This window comes from Polypterus senegalus, chromosome 11 (assembly GCF_016835505.1).
Source record: "Polypterus senegalus isolate Bchr_013 chromosome 11, ASM1683550v1, whole genome shotgun sequence".
In the NCBI taxonomy this organism is placed as follows: domain Eukaryota; kingdom Metazoa; phylum Chordata; class Cladistia; order Polypteriformes; family Polypteridae; genus Polypterus; species Polypterus senegalus.
The window spans coordinates 101,383,039-101,397,866 of record NC_053164.1 but is presented as its reverse complement, the minus strand read 5'-3'; the positions used below and the strand labels follow the sequence as shown (position 1 = coordinate 101,397,866).

General features: G+C 41.0%; 1 protein-coding gene across 2 annotated transcripts in view; it reads right to left on the bottom strand.

Annotated features, from left to right (window-relative positions):
* Positions 1–13,964, bottom strand: part of trim24 (tripartite motif containing 24) — a 102,336-nt gene extending 88,372 nt beyond the window's left edge. For both annotated transcript variants that reach the window (XM_039769387.1, XM_039769388.1), the window contains exon 1: positions 13,149–13,964. In XM_039769387.1, coding sequence (XP_039625321.1) covers positions 13,149–13,446 — 298 coding nt within the window. In that variant the 5' untranslated portion in view covers positions 13,447–13,964. The remainder of the gene's footprint in view (positions 1–13,148) is intronic.
* Between the last annotated feature and the right edge of the window lie 864 nt (positions 13,965–14,828).

Below are 14,828 nucleotides of genomic sequence, written 5' to 3'. Positions count from 1 at the left end.
TAATTATAGGAGGTCTATAAACCACGGCAAACAACAAAGAAGGGGAGCTGCACACTTCGAAAAGTTGAAGTTCAAAGCTGCTAAACAGATCCCTTGTAAGGCTCCGACACAAAAACAGTGGCAATGCCCATACGACAAGTCAAACGAGGAGAGTTTAAAAATGAATAACCTGATGGAACCAAGTCAGTAAAACATGAAGAGTCACCATTTAAAATCCAAGTCTCAGTGATGAAGAAGAAATCCAGATTATTTGATGTAATAAAGTCTTGCAGAATAAAAGTTTTATTAAACACTGATCTCACGTTCAGGAGAGCAGCCTTGATAGAAGTAGAAGAGCTCGTTGCAGGATGAGCACGGGTGAGAGTGCGAAGATTAGCAGCGTTTACTGCCCGATTGTATACCGAGGAAGAGTGAAGCGATCTTGAAATGGACAAATTAAATCTGGTGTCCATCGCCCATGAATCAGTGATGGATTCCTGAGCAGATGAAGATGGGTCATAGACAACTCGCAGGCATCAGGGAAACAAAGCTCTGGGACTTGAGTCGGCGTTGTTTAACAGCAATTCCGGCTCTTTTCCCATGACGGGGCAGGTGCGTTTGCGTCTCCGAGGAGCATTCAACTGACTGATACCGGTGAACACCGGCGTCCAGGTGAAGAAGTCAGGAGATGAATAAAACAAAGGTGGAGGTTGACAAAAAATCCAATCAGAAGATGAAAACTGAGAAGAAAGTAGGCCAGAAAATATTTTAAGTAAAGACTCCCGATGATAGGACAGTGATCGTTGGGATGAAATAAAACATAAAAACAAAGACATAGACTAGAGAGATGAGCAGACGGCCAGCCACACCAGTCGGCGCCATCTTTGAGATGTAAGCAATGGCGTCTAAATTTAGGACGTCCAATGGATGTGTTTTGAAGTGACCTTAATACAAAATTATGGATCACCTTCCCACTTCGCTTAGTGTTTGCTCTGCATCCATACCAACCTGATTCTGGCTCGGATATATTGTGGTCACCAATTGATTTCAGTCTGCGCTATCACTGATGTACAGAATCTGTGTACCATTTTACAAAAACACAGTTTAGTTGTTTGGATTAGTTTTGGGGTTTTTTCCCCCCCTAGGACTCCGATTTTATGCAGAATAGTTTAACAAATATAACAGGCTTAGAAGAACCGATTAGTATAAAAATATTAAAAGCAGCAAAAATATCATAATTAGATCAAGACAAGAAATACAAGTAAACTAACTTGAATGAAAGACTAAAGATGAAATAAAATTACTGAAAGAAAGCACCACTTTATACATTGTAAGAGCTGGATTGGATGGACTGGCATCCTGACTGGGATTGGGAATAATAATAATACATTTTATTTATACAGCGCCTTTCCCATGCTCAAGGCACTTCACAGAGTTTAAGAAAGAACGGCAGGGTATACAGTACATAGCATTGTACTAACCAGATAAATAAATAAATAAATAAATAAATAAATAAATAAATAAAAGAAGATTAAGACAGTAAATTCAGAGAAAAGCCTAACAGACAACATAATTGATGGTCAAGCACACACATACAGGTTACATGAGCATCTTGACAGAGAGGTAAACTGAGAGAAGGGGAATGAAGTCAAATAGAGCTAAAAGCCTCCCTGAACAGATGAGTTTTGAGTTGTTTTTTAAAAGAATTCATGGAGTCAGCTGACCTGATTAATTTTGGTAGGTCATTCCAGAGTCTGGGCGCTATACAGCTGAAGGCCCTGTCACCCATGGAGTGTAGATTAGTGTGGGGCACAACAAGATTGCCAGAATCAGAGGACCTTAGTGGGCACATAGTGATGGAGAAGGTCACTGATGTAGTTTGATGCAAGGTCATTTAAGGCTTTGTAGGTTATTAGTAGAATTTTATATTCAATTCTGTAAGACACAGGGAGCCAGTGAAGGCGAAGCAGGATGGGTGTGATGTGCTAACTGTTGCTGGTTTGAGTAAGGATTCTTGCAGCCGAGTTTTGAATAAGATGGAGCTGTGATACAAGATTAGAAGGGGCACCTGCCAGTAGGGAATTACAATAGTTGATGCGGGATGTGATAAAAGCATGGACAAGTTTCTCAGCGTTAGAAAAGTAGACGAAGGAGCAAACACGTGATATGTTATGGAGGTGAAAGTAAGAAAGTTTCTTAATGTGATTTATGTGGGCGGAATAAGAAAGGAAGGAATCAAAATGACATCAAGATTCTTTGCAGTAGAGGCAGGTCTGATGAGATCACCGCCAAGATGGACTGGGAAGGAGCTCATTTTATTAAGTTGCACTTTAGTCCTAATTTGCAGGAGTTCGGTTTTGTTGTAATTTAAATTTAAAGAGTTCTGCTCCATCCAAGGTTTTAATTTCACTGAGGCAAGTTGTGAGCTGAGAAAGCTCTGATGAAGTTCCACTTTTAACATTGAAGTAGAGTTGAGTATCATCTGCATAAAAATGATAGCCCAGTCCATAGCTACAAATATGGCCAAGGGGAAGCATATAAATACAGAAGAGAAGAGGGCTGAGGACAGAGCCCTGAGGAACTCCTTGTGTGACTGGCACTGAGCTGGATCTGCTGTTGTCAAACTCTTGCCTATCAGTCAGATAGGACTTGAACCACTGGAGGGCAGTGCCAGAGATACCCAGCATGTTCTCAATTCTGGACAGTAGAATGTCATGTCTGACAGTGTCAAATGCTGCACTGAGGTCTAACAGAATATGCTGGTTTGTCCAGAGTCTGCTGCCATAAGCAAATCATTGGTTACCCGTAGCAGAGCAGTTTCACAGCTGTGATGCACCCAGAAACCAGACTGAAAGGGTTCCATCAAGTTATTAGTGGTTAAGTAATTGGTGAGCTGGGAGGCTAAAATACGCTCAAGAGCTTCTTACAGGAAAGGTAAGTGGGAAATAGGCCGGAAATTGTTAAGATTGTCAGCATCAAGACCAGACTTTAACATTGGGGTTACAGAAGCGATTTTAAAAATGAGCGGCACAGAGCCAGTGTCAAGGGATGAGTTTATTATTGTTGTAATGGTCAGGATTATGGCGTGAAGGCAGGATTTAAGTAGTGTGGTGGAGATGGGGTCCAGTACTCAAGTAGTTGGCCTCATCTTACAAAGCAGGTCATTAACAAAAGCAGATGTGACTGGTGAGAACTTAGAGAAGGAGCTGGATGGAGTGGGAAAACAGGGAGAGATATAAACAGATGATGTATTTATGTTAGTTGAATTAGATTTAGATCTTTAATTTTGTTATGGAAAAAGTGGAGAAATTTCTCACAGACTTCAGTACAAGATGTAGTTGGGCCAGATGCGGCCTCAAGTAGTTTATTAACTACAGAGAACAAAACCCTTGGGTTATCATGGCCACTTTCTATTATTCTGCCATAGTGGGTATTCTTGACAGCAGTTAGTGCTTCTCTGTAAGCTCTTTGATGGTCAAAGAAAGCCGGGATGGGCATGATGAGGCCAGACTTACGTGATGGATGGAGCCTAAGAATGGAGACAATCTGGCCGGAATGGTCCTCAGTTTCTGCCCAAGTTGAGATGATGAATTTCCCCTTGGGGATTAATAAAGTATCTATCTATCTATCTATCTAATGGAAGGGATGAGTGGACCTATTGTCGCCAAGCATGAAAAGTGGCTGGGTTCCCCTGGCTGGAACCCAGCATGAACACCTGCAGAGTTGCCTGGATATTGTAGTCCAGAAGGGCGATCTTGCCTGGATCCTTGGGTGCCGTTGTAAAGAATGGTCAACACTATTTTGGAGAGCTTCTATATGACCCAGCAGTGCTTACAGTATTCAAAGCCATTACACTGGAAGTGCTCCCGGGTCCAGCATAAAAGGTGCCATTCTGCCTCATCTTGAAAGGCAGACGGCAAATCTCATGGTGGTGAAAGGAGATGGAAGAAAAGGGGGGCTTTATTATCAACAAGTACTGTGTTGGACTGTTAAAGTAAGCATGTGAACATGTCTCTGGGTAATAAAATTTTTTTTATATCCCTAAACTGTGTTTGGTGGAGTTGCGTCTGGTGTGCGGGGCTCTGTGGTGCCCCCTTGAGGCCATAACTGGCATAGTTGTCAGGATTTCCTGGCTGGCTATTTGGCAAGGACCTGCAAATTAAATAGTGTTGTGACTGGATATTCAGAACAACTAACTACTGGCACTAAAAGGGGCCAGACACTTTAAAAATGGGCAAAAAAAAATATATCAGTCCATAAGATCAGGAGGTTGAGAGGCAGTACACCTTCTTTATATATCAGGAAACTAGATGTGCATAGAGAAGAAAATGACAGTAACTGGCCATTGCTCCATATCTGAGACTGGGATCCGCATGAACAGAAGGAGTATTTTGTGGGAGGCGCACTAGTAGATCTCTTCAACGATGCGCACCTCAGCATTTATGAATTAATGTTATACATCGACAAAGGGTCAAACTTGCAGGTGAATTCATTTAAGTACCCTGAGACCAATAGCCACAAGGGAGGCAAGTGGGCCATTTGTCACATTTTGCAGCCCTCAACAAGAGGATCACCAGGCTCTTGGAAACTTGCATTACAAGGATGTTACAGCTGTGCCCCATCCTTGTTTTAAATGGGAAGCGTGAGTGCTAGAAAGGAAAAAAGGCAGACCGAAGGCAAAAAAAAAAGAAAAAGGAAAACAAGACAAAGAATGGAGGTAAAAGAAAGGTAGAAGTGAGAGAGAGCCAGTGTGAGTAAAGAAAGCAGACAGATGGGAGTGGAGCACCAGAGAGGAACATGTGTGCCCAGCGCTTAACAGGGGGGCTGAGGGATCACTGCTGCGGAGAGATCAGGTAGCAGGAGCGACCATTATGCTCAGGAATGTGCTCTCACCAGAAGGAGCCAACGATGTTGCAGCGGTGAGAGGACACAGCAAGCTTTTGCAAGGAGTAGCCAGGAAAGACAGTGGTGGGCACAGAGCAAGCATGGCTCGGTGGCATCTTGGGGGACACTGGCCAGAATTAAAGGTTGTCTGCATCTGCTGGTGGACTTCACCTAGGTCTGCAAGGTCCAGAAAGGGAGAAGACAAGGAGAAGTCAGTTTTAAAGGGGCAGCGAGGTTCAGTGTTTTTAAAGACAGTTTCCTGCCAGTGTTTTAATGGATAATTTCTTTGATGACCGTTTTATCCTCCTCTTTACATCCTTTTATTGGATTATCTATGTATTGAACTTTGCACTGCACTTTTTAGACACTTTTGTTTGTTTGGTTTTTAATAAAAGCACTGGACATATGTGAAGGGAACCAAGTAGCTGTGGATCCTATAGCGAAACAGAGTAACACAGATAACCATAATGGGCCAGTACCTCTAGTCAGAGGTGTTGATACTCGGACTAAGGAAGCCAGGTTAGGCAAAGAAGTTGGAACTCCGAGTGAAAGGGAACTGTATAATAATGTAAGTGCCCCAAGTAACTCTAGTTTCTACAAAGGACAGAAGGTCCTGGGGCCCTACACCTTTAAGGGTGCTGGGTCAAATGATTCACAGCTGAAGCCAACATGTATTTAAATGTCACAGCTTCCCTCTTCCAAGAAAATGGATTTAACAAAAAGTGGAGTCAAATAAAATGAAAAGGTTCGCCCAACAAAAAAAAAAAAAAAAGGAAATGACTAGGGCAGATGTTTGGTCAATATCACGAGTCCTGAGGACTTCTCCACCCCCAGTGCTTTTTATGCAAGGCAAACATGGGGCCAGAGAGGAAAACGCACAGAAGAAATGTGCTTTCCAGAAATGCTGGTCTGGCATAATCCAAGCTTTCTGGAACTGAATTAGCCTGATTACTGTGAATCCCAACGTACTTTAACTGGATTTCATACTAAACCTACTTTCTGCAACAGACTCTAGAGGTGCTATGTAAAGCCACAGTATTTCATTAGTCCATTTTTGCATTTATTATAATGCTATAAAACCCCAACTTTAAACAGTTATCAGCCAACATGCTGTTTCCTTCATTTAGTTCTACAGTATGTCTAATGTGCATGCTCACTTGACACATAACAACTAAAACAACAAATTGTAATTAAAAATAAAGGAGACTATGTGGAAGTGGTGGCTCTGAGGCTAAGGATCTGTACTGGTATCCCGAAGGTTGCCGGTTCAAAGCCCCGCCACTGCCAAAAGAGATCCTACTCTGCTGGGCCCTTGAGCAGGGCCCTTAACCTTCAATTGCTCCAGGGGCGCTGTACAATGGCTGACCCTGTGCTCTGACCCCAAAGGGTATGCAAAAACTAACAAATTCCTAATACAAGAAATTGTATACCACGGTGGCGCAGTGGTAGCACTGCTGCCTCGCAGTTAGGAGACCCGGGTTCGCTTCCCGGGTCATCCCTGCGTGGAGTTTGCATGTTCTCCCGTGTCTGCGTGTGTTTCCTCCGGGCGCTCCGGTTTCCTCCCACAATCCAAAGACATGCAGGTTAGGTGGATTGGCGATTCTACATTGGCCCTAGTGTGTGCTTGGGGTGTGGGTGTGTTTGTGTGTGTCCTGCGGTGGGTTGGCACCCTGCCCTGGATTGGTTCCTACCTTGTGCCCTGTGTTAGCTGGGATTGGCTACAGCAGACCCCCGTGGACCTGTATTCGGATTCTGCGGGTTAGAAAATGGATGGAGAAATTGTATAGGGTGAAATAAAGAACAAAAAAAAAAACATCTGACATGATACTGGGATGATCCCATGAGCCTTACAGGCTCTACTTTTCTGGTTGAATCCACATGTGCTAACTGGCGTTTTATTATGAATGCAGCGATATAAACTGTACCATTCCTTTTGGACACCTGCAAAATAAAACAAGTGGGCATTCAACCTGGCTGCCTCTTACCTGCTCTTTTATTTCTTTTGCCATTCTCACCCTGTCGTGCTCTTACTAACTAACTTGTTCTCCTCCTGATCTTAAACACCACTTTGCCTGTGCCTGTTTGGCAGCAACACACACCACAATACATTTGCACTGCAGGACTCCTTAGCAAAGTCTAGCAAGGAGGACCTAGGCAACAGTATCATAAGCGCAATGTTATTTGCAGACAAATAAAAACATTAACAATAATCTGACAAAGTGCAGTGCCAGGATGTGCTCATAAGGATTTCAGTTCCTTTTCATGGCTTGCTGCTCTGTACCATCAGTACTAGACAGGAGAAAGGAAAAAAATAAAACCGTGCAGATGCTCAGTATATTGATGGCTTCTATATTTAAATAACAGTTGCCCGAGTACAACTAGGATTTTTTTTTGGCTGTAGGTGTTTGTTCTTTCTGTGGTCACCACTGCAGTTGTTATTATCATAATAAACTAAAAACACTAACATCTGGAATTATATATACAGTGCATCCGGAAAGTATTCACAGCGCATCACTTTTTCCACACTTTGTTATGTTACAGCCTTATTCCAAAATAGATTAAATTCATTTTTTCCCTTCAGAATTTTACACACAACACCCCATAATGACAATGTGAAAAAAAAGTTTACCTGTGGTTTTTGTAAATTTATTAAAAATTAAAAAACTGAGAAATCACATGTACATAAGTATTCACAGCCTTTGCTCAATACTTTGTCGATGCACCTTTGGCAGCAATTACAGCCTCAAGTCTTTTTGAATATGATGCCACAAGCTTGGCACACCTATCCTTGGCCAGTTTCGCCCATTCCTCTTTGCAGCACCTCTCAAGCTCCATCAGGTTGGATGGGAAGCGTCGGTGCACAGCCATTTTAAGATCTCTCCAGAGATGTTCAATCAGATTCAAGTCTGGGCTCTGGTTGGGCCACTCAAGAACATTCACAGAGTTGTCCTGAAGCCACTCCTTTGATATCTTGGCTATGTGCTTAGGGTCATTGTCCTGCTGAAAGATGAACCGTTGCCCCAGTCTGAGGTCAAGAACACTCTAGAGCAGGTTTTCATCCAGGATGTCTCTGTACATTTCTGCAGTCATCTTTCTCTTTATCCTGACTAGTCTCCCAGTTCCTGCCGCTGAAAAACATCCCCACAGCATAATGCTGCCACCACCATGCTTCACTGTAGGGATGGTATTGGCCTGGTGATGAGCGGTGCCTGGTTTCCTCCAAACATGACGCCTGGCATTCACACCAAAGAGTTCAATCTTTGTCTCATCAGACCATTTTGTTTCTCATGGTCTGAGAGTCCTTCAGGTGCCTTTTGGCAAAGTCCAGGCGGGCTGCCATGTGCCTTTTACTAAGGAGTGGCTTCCGTTTGGCCACTCTACCATACAGGCCTAATTGGTGGATTGCTGCAGAAATGGTGGTCCTTCTGGAAGGTTCTCCTCACTCTCGCTCTGACAGAGTGACCATCGGGTTCTTGGTCACCTCCTTGACTAAGGCCCTTCTCCCCCGATCGCTCAGTTTAGATGGCCGGCCAGCTCTAGGAAGAGTCCTGGTGGTTTCGAACTTCTTCCACTTACGGATGATGGAGGCCACTGTGCTCATTGGGACCTTCAAAGTAGCAGAAATTTTTCTGTAACCTTGCCCAGATTTGTGCCTCGAGACAATCTTGTCTCGGAGGTCTACAGACAATTCCTTTGACTTCATGCTTGGTTTGTGCTCTGACATGAACTGTCAACTGTGGGACCTTATATGGACAGGTTTGTGCCTTTCCAAATCATGTCCAATCAACTGAATTTAACACAGGTGGACTCCAATTAAGCTGCAGAAACATCTCAATTATGTATATAATTATGTATATATATACACATATACACACACACACACAGTAATCCCTCCTCGATCGCGGGTTGCGTTCCAGAACCCCCCGCGATAGGTGAAAATCCACGAAGTAGAAACCATATATGTTTGTATGGTTATTTTTATATATTTTAAGCCCTTATAAACTCTCCCACACTGTTAATATTATTAGAGCCCACAAGACATGAAATAACACCCTTTAGTCAAAAGTTTAAACTGTGCTCCATGAAAAGACAGAGATGACAGCTCTTTCTCACAATTAAAAGAATGCAAACATATCTTCGCTTCAACGGAGTGTCTGCATCAGGAGCAGAGAATTTCAGAGAGAGAGAGAGAGAGAGAGAGAGAGAGAGAGCTTGCAAAGAAAAGCAAACAATCAAAAAATCAATACGTGTGCTTTTAAGTTTGCCGAAGCAATAACGCGGCATTTTTTAGAGGAGTGTCAGTATCTTCTAAGCAAACAGCTTCTGTGCAAACAGCACCTCTACTCACATCTCCTCCATCAGGCGCAGAGAATGTCAGAGAGGGTGAGAGAGAGGCAGAGACAGCAAACAATCAAGCACCGCGCGGGAAGAATATCTTATAGCATTGAGGAGTTTTGGTTAATATGTAATATTTGATCTGATTGGGTAGCCTCTAAGCTTGTATGCAATCAACTGGGCAAACAAACTGAAGAAGCATGTACAATAAATTAAAAGATCCATTGTCCACAGAAAGCCTGTGGACTACCGTATACAAAATAAACAAAATACCCGCACTTCGCAGCGGAGAAGTAGTGTGTTAAAGAAGTTATGAAAAAGAAAAGGAAACATTTTAAAAATAATGTAACATGATTGACAATGTAATTGTTTTATGACTGTTATGAGTGTTGCTGTCATCAAGGATTTGATTATCATTATTCCTTTCAATCAGGTTCGTATTTGTAGGATGTGTTGTGTTCAAGTTACATTCTGTGTTTGTCAACCGTTGTAAAGATAACAGGTTTCATTCATTGATTCGCTTCTTACTGCATCAATACACACACATACACACAGTACAGGCCAAAAGTTTGGACACACCTCCTCATTCAATGTGTTTTCTTTATTTTCATGACCATTTACAGCACTCCATCACTCTCCTTCTTGGTCAAATAGCCCTTACACAGCCTGGAGGTGTGTTTGGGGTCATTATCCTGTTGAAAAATAAATGACCGTCCAACTAACCTGACTTCTGCACAACACAACTGCTGGTCCCAACCCCATTGATAAAGCAAGAAATTCCACTAAATAACCCTGATAAGGCACACCAGTGAAGTGAAAACCATTTCAGGTGACTACCTGTTGAAGCACATCGAGAGAATGCCAAGAGTGCGCAAAGCAGTAATCAGAGCAAAGGGTGGCTATTTTGAAGAAACTAGAATATAAAACATGTTTTTAGTTATTTCACCTTTTTTGTTAAGTACATAACTCCACATGTGTTCATTCATAGTTTTGATGCCTTCAGTGAGAATCTACCAATGTAAATGGTCATGAAAATAAAGAAAACACAATGAATGAGGAGGTGTGTCCAAACTTTTGGTCTGTACTGTGTGTATATAACTAAAAATAAAAACACAGAGAGAGAGAGAGATGATTGTTGCAGTTCTTAAACTGCATGTTCTCACTAACTGCATAAAAACACCTTCTGTGCACATTTTTATAGTGTTGTACTTTCCCCGTCTCTGTCAGTTGAGTAACTTAATTAGATAAAAGAAATAAATTCACACTGATGAATATAACTTTTCTTACGTGATTCACATATGAGAAGGTTAGGTTAACGGGAACCTCTAAATACAGCAGTATTAGTGAATAGACTTCATAGAATAAAATCACTTTGAATGTATTTACCAATATTTCTGATGCACACGTGGGTAGCATAATCAAGTATTTAGTTATGGTCCTTAATGTCAAACTTTTTTCAATCCATTGAAACATCTTGTGACACTAAAACAAATTTAAGAATTTAAAAATTCTAAATGTCATGAGCCACACATCTACAGTTACTGTATTACAGGTATTTTTTATTTGTGTCATAAATGGGTTAGGACACTACATTAAGTTTTAAATATTCAGGCGAAATTATTTTGTGACACGACAAAGGATACAAAAATTGAAATCATAAATGCTACAGTCAACACTGTTAATGCTTATAAACCTAAATATCTGGAAAATTTTAAAAAGCTCTACTAGTATGGTTATGCTAGATTTGTGAAGGTATTATAAAGGCTACCCTAAAATATGTTGAAAAATAACATAACCCCAAATTATTGTCTCTTTTCTTGTCCAGATAAAGGAGCTGAAAACATGCAGTAACATTCACTGAACAGAAAACCAAAGATGATAAACATAAAATGGATGTTATGTAGCACTTTCCTAAATGAGCACCCTCACATGCAATTTTATGTGACAGTACAAAATTTGACATGCCTGTTATTCACAACTGGACGACAGCTACGTAAAATATCTCTCCAGGATCACAGTATGCAAAATTGCTAATGACTAAGCTAGCAATACCTAGAACAGCCAAAACCCTTAGCTCTAACCTGCACAACATATAGTCTATTATCAAAGAAACTTCAATGACATTTCATACTGAAATAGATGAATACAATGTGAATTAACACTAACTTTATGTGGTAGTAGTAACTTTTTGACTATTTTCAGTCTGCACTGAAAATTGCTAATGGGAGGTCTTTTAATAATCAAGTATTGAACTTCAGTTATATAGAGGCTCAACTGTTTGGATGAATGAACAGCAATTACATAGTAATTAATTAATCCAAGGGTCTTTCCATAAAACACTTTTGTTTAATTCTCTATGGGTGATGGACATAAGCCATTCAATGGAGATGCAAGTAGCATCCATTAACACACTTCCAAAGTTGTGGAAGACCAGCCAGTTGACATAACTAATAAGATCTCATGAGCCTAATTTAATTGAGGTCAAGTTAATTAAGAAACCTTAAGTATGTGTTAAAACTGCAAGCAAGCTCACAACGATCATACACAAGATATTAAAAATGTAACAAGGTTTATCTTCTAAGATTGATGGAATCCTTTTAAGGAACAAAAAGAACAGGGTGGAGGCAGATTTCTGTTTCAAAAAAACAGCTGCTAGCACATGGTCAGGCCAAATCAAAAACAATACCAATCTTACTTCCTCTCACATATCCTCCCAGACCTTGAATGCTCAACTTTATAAACATTACTTTCCAACACATCACAATTTAACAGGAAAATAAGCCTTGCAAATCTAAATGTAGGTACATTCCTGTTCCCAATCTAATATAATGAACATTTACTTCTCTAATGTAATGCTTATGTGACAACTTAACTTTACACAAATTTATGATGTACCAAAACCCTACCTATCAATCAAGAAAAGACAAGACTTCATGGACCACACTTAACAGGAGTCAAATCCAGTAAGCAAAATGAAAACTAATCAGCAACCGTAATGGTGAGCAAGTAAGAAATTAAAGTGAGCAACTTTGTTTTTTCCAGTAAAATTGGCAAAAGACATACTCCGAGGTTAACAGGAATACTGAAATAAAAGTGAACCTGAAATTGCAAATTCCAAAAAAAGCAGTGCCAGCACATAGCCTAACAGCATTAAAGCTACAGAAAACGTTTCTTCAAATTGTTTTGGCAAAAAACGATATAAACAGGAAATGTTGGACTTTCATCCCGCGCGCCTCCAGTGCAGTTTATTCAAAACACACAAGCATGCAGCAACAAAAATATAAAGCGCGTGCCCGAAATGACCGATGTCAATTACTGTCTGAAACTCGTAATTATTTGTGCAAATCGCCATTATAACCGAAGAAGGGATTACTTGTCTTAGCTCTAACAATCGAATCCGAACACTGGAGGGTAAACACTGCAGCTGTAGCAGCTGTCAGTCTCGCGATTTGATTTACCGCACGCATGCGCCATCCTTCCCCGTAACGTTACATGACGTAACAGACAAAATTTCTCGTTTGTTTGCTCGTCTTTGTTTAAATCTAAAGACCGCGATCCAAATACTGCAGAATAGAATAAAAAAAAAAAATCTTCTTTATTCCAACAAGTCACCAGAATTAGACCCGGGGCATAGACTTTGCCCATTCACTTCATTTTATGCAACGTCTTTTTCACAGAGAGCACGACCACAAAGCAATTACCATTTCAAATGACCACTGCTAATGTTACCAAAACCTTAGACCACAGGCATACTATGTTTAAATGTATCCAGACAACAAGATCAAAATCTGCAGAAGAGATATATGAGGGGGTCGTTAGTTTATTTTTATTATTTTTAAACAACACGGTCTTCGAGATTAGTTCTAAACACCGCATTCATAAAGAAAATTCATGTTTACGGCACTTTCCCAGACTACAAAAATCGATTATACGAAAAGGCTCCAACTCACCCTGCTTTTTGTTCGCCTCTGCAGCGGAGTTCGCGCCACCGGGTGCTGTAGGTTTGCCCACTGCTAAGGCCACATATCTTGCCGGTAGCGGCACACACTTAGAACAGAATGAGTGCAAGCAGGGAAGCAGCCTAGGATCTCGACTCTGCAAGCTCTGAAGACACACCGCACAGGTGTCCAGCAAGTTTTTGGAGCTTCCTTCGCCCGGTTTCTCATTCTGACTTTGTCTGCTTTCTGCTTCGTTCTCCTCCACAATGATCACACAGTCATCCATAGTGTTGTCAGGGTTCTCCTCCATTTTTTCTGTCTAGTTTTCTTTCCTAGGAAGGCTATCACTCAATGTGGTGGTCTGTTTTTCTCGTCAGAAAACATGCCCTTAAGAATCAGAGCGAACACCCGAATTATATATTCTGCAGGATTTACTAATTCCTTGAACGAAAAAACAGTAGAGTCAATGAAATCATTATATAAGCCGGGTGATTGTTTCTTACTGCAGTGTTAAATACAAATCAAGCCCTATTTGGGGAAACCCGTCTCTCTGCATAAGTGCAATCGCGATAGTCGTAGTAACCATCCGCTTTCGACCGATTGTGTAAAAAAAAAAGCGCGGTTGGAAGAGCTCAGATCTCGGCTATTCTGAAGGAGCCCGGGAGAAAAAAATCACATAATACACCATTCATATTCAATATGGCGTCTTCATTTCGGACTGTCCCGTAAAATTCCGTCTGTTTCCGGCGCTTAACTGGCCAGACGTCCTCTGTACAGTCTCGATGTGTCGAAGAACGAGAGCGTGATGGCGGACCGCATAACTACTTTCTACCTGTAGATGAGGAAGTGTCGGAATGCGGGAACTCAGTTCGACCATCGATTTTCAGACAGCCAATCATATACTCGAACCACTGTTGAAGCTCGAATCAGCTGCGAGAGAAATTATTTCTAGTTAAATACCACGTTTTCGAACATCAGACTATTAGACGTTTTATGGGATTAGCATTCTTTGAAGTGACGTGTATATCACTCATATTAATAATATCAAAAACATTAAGTGTCAGAAATTTGTAAGCAGTCTTACATTACGGAGAAATACAGTAATTTAAAAATGTATTCACAATTCAAGTATATATTTTTAACTCTTAATTGTTCAAGGAAGTGAATGAATATGAATTGATTTTTAATTATTCGTGACAATAGTATACTGCTCTCAGTAAGTTAGACTTCTTTTTTGCTGACTAATATATGGTGTCTAATAACCCATTCACGCTGTATGATTGGATATGGTTTTGCATTTTAAAGGTCATATGCCTCAGTATGCCAAGCAAAACCCTGAAGCAGGGATCTTAGAACAGGCTAGCTTTACAATTTAACATACTAAATACAATATGAACACTGCTAGAGACGCACTTTTGCTTCACAGATCCAGTATGTTGGGTCTGAGTCCTCCAATTAGTGAGGAAAATGCATGTTTTCCTCACGTTTGGAAAGTTATCAGTGTCTCTCCCACATCCCCAAAGGCAAGCAGATTAGGTTAATTTGTGACACAAAAATTAGCCCCAGTTGGAGTAAAATGAGTGTGGATATGTGGGAGTCCCCCCAGTGATGGACTGGCACCCTGTCCAGGGTTGTTTTCCAGTATTGCATCACTTGTGACTCTAAATCAAAATAAGTGGATTTGTGAATTTC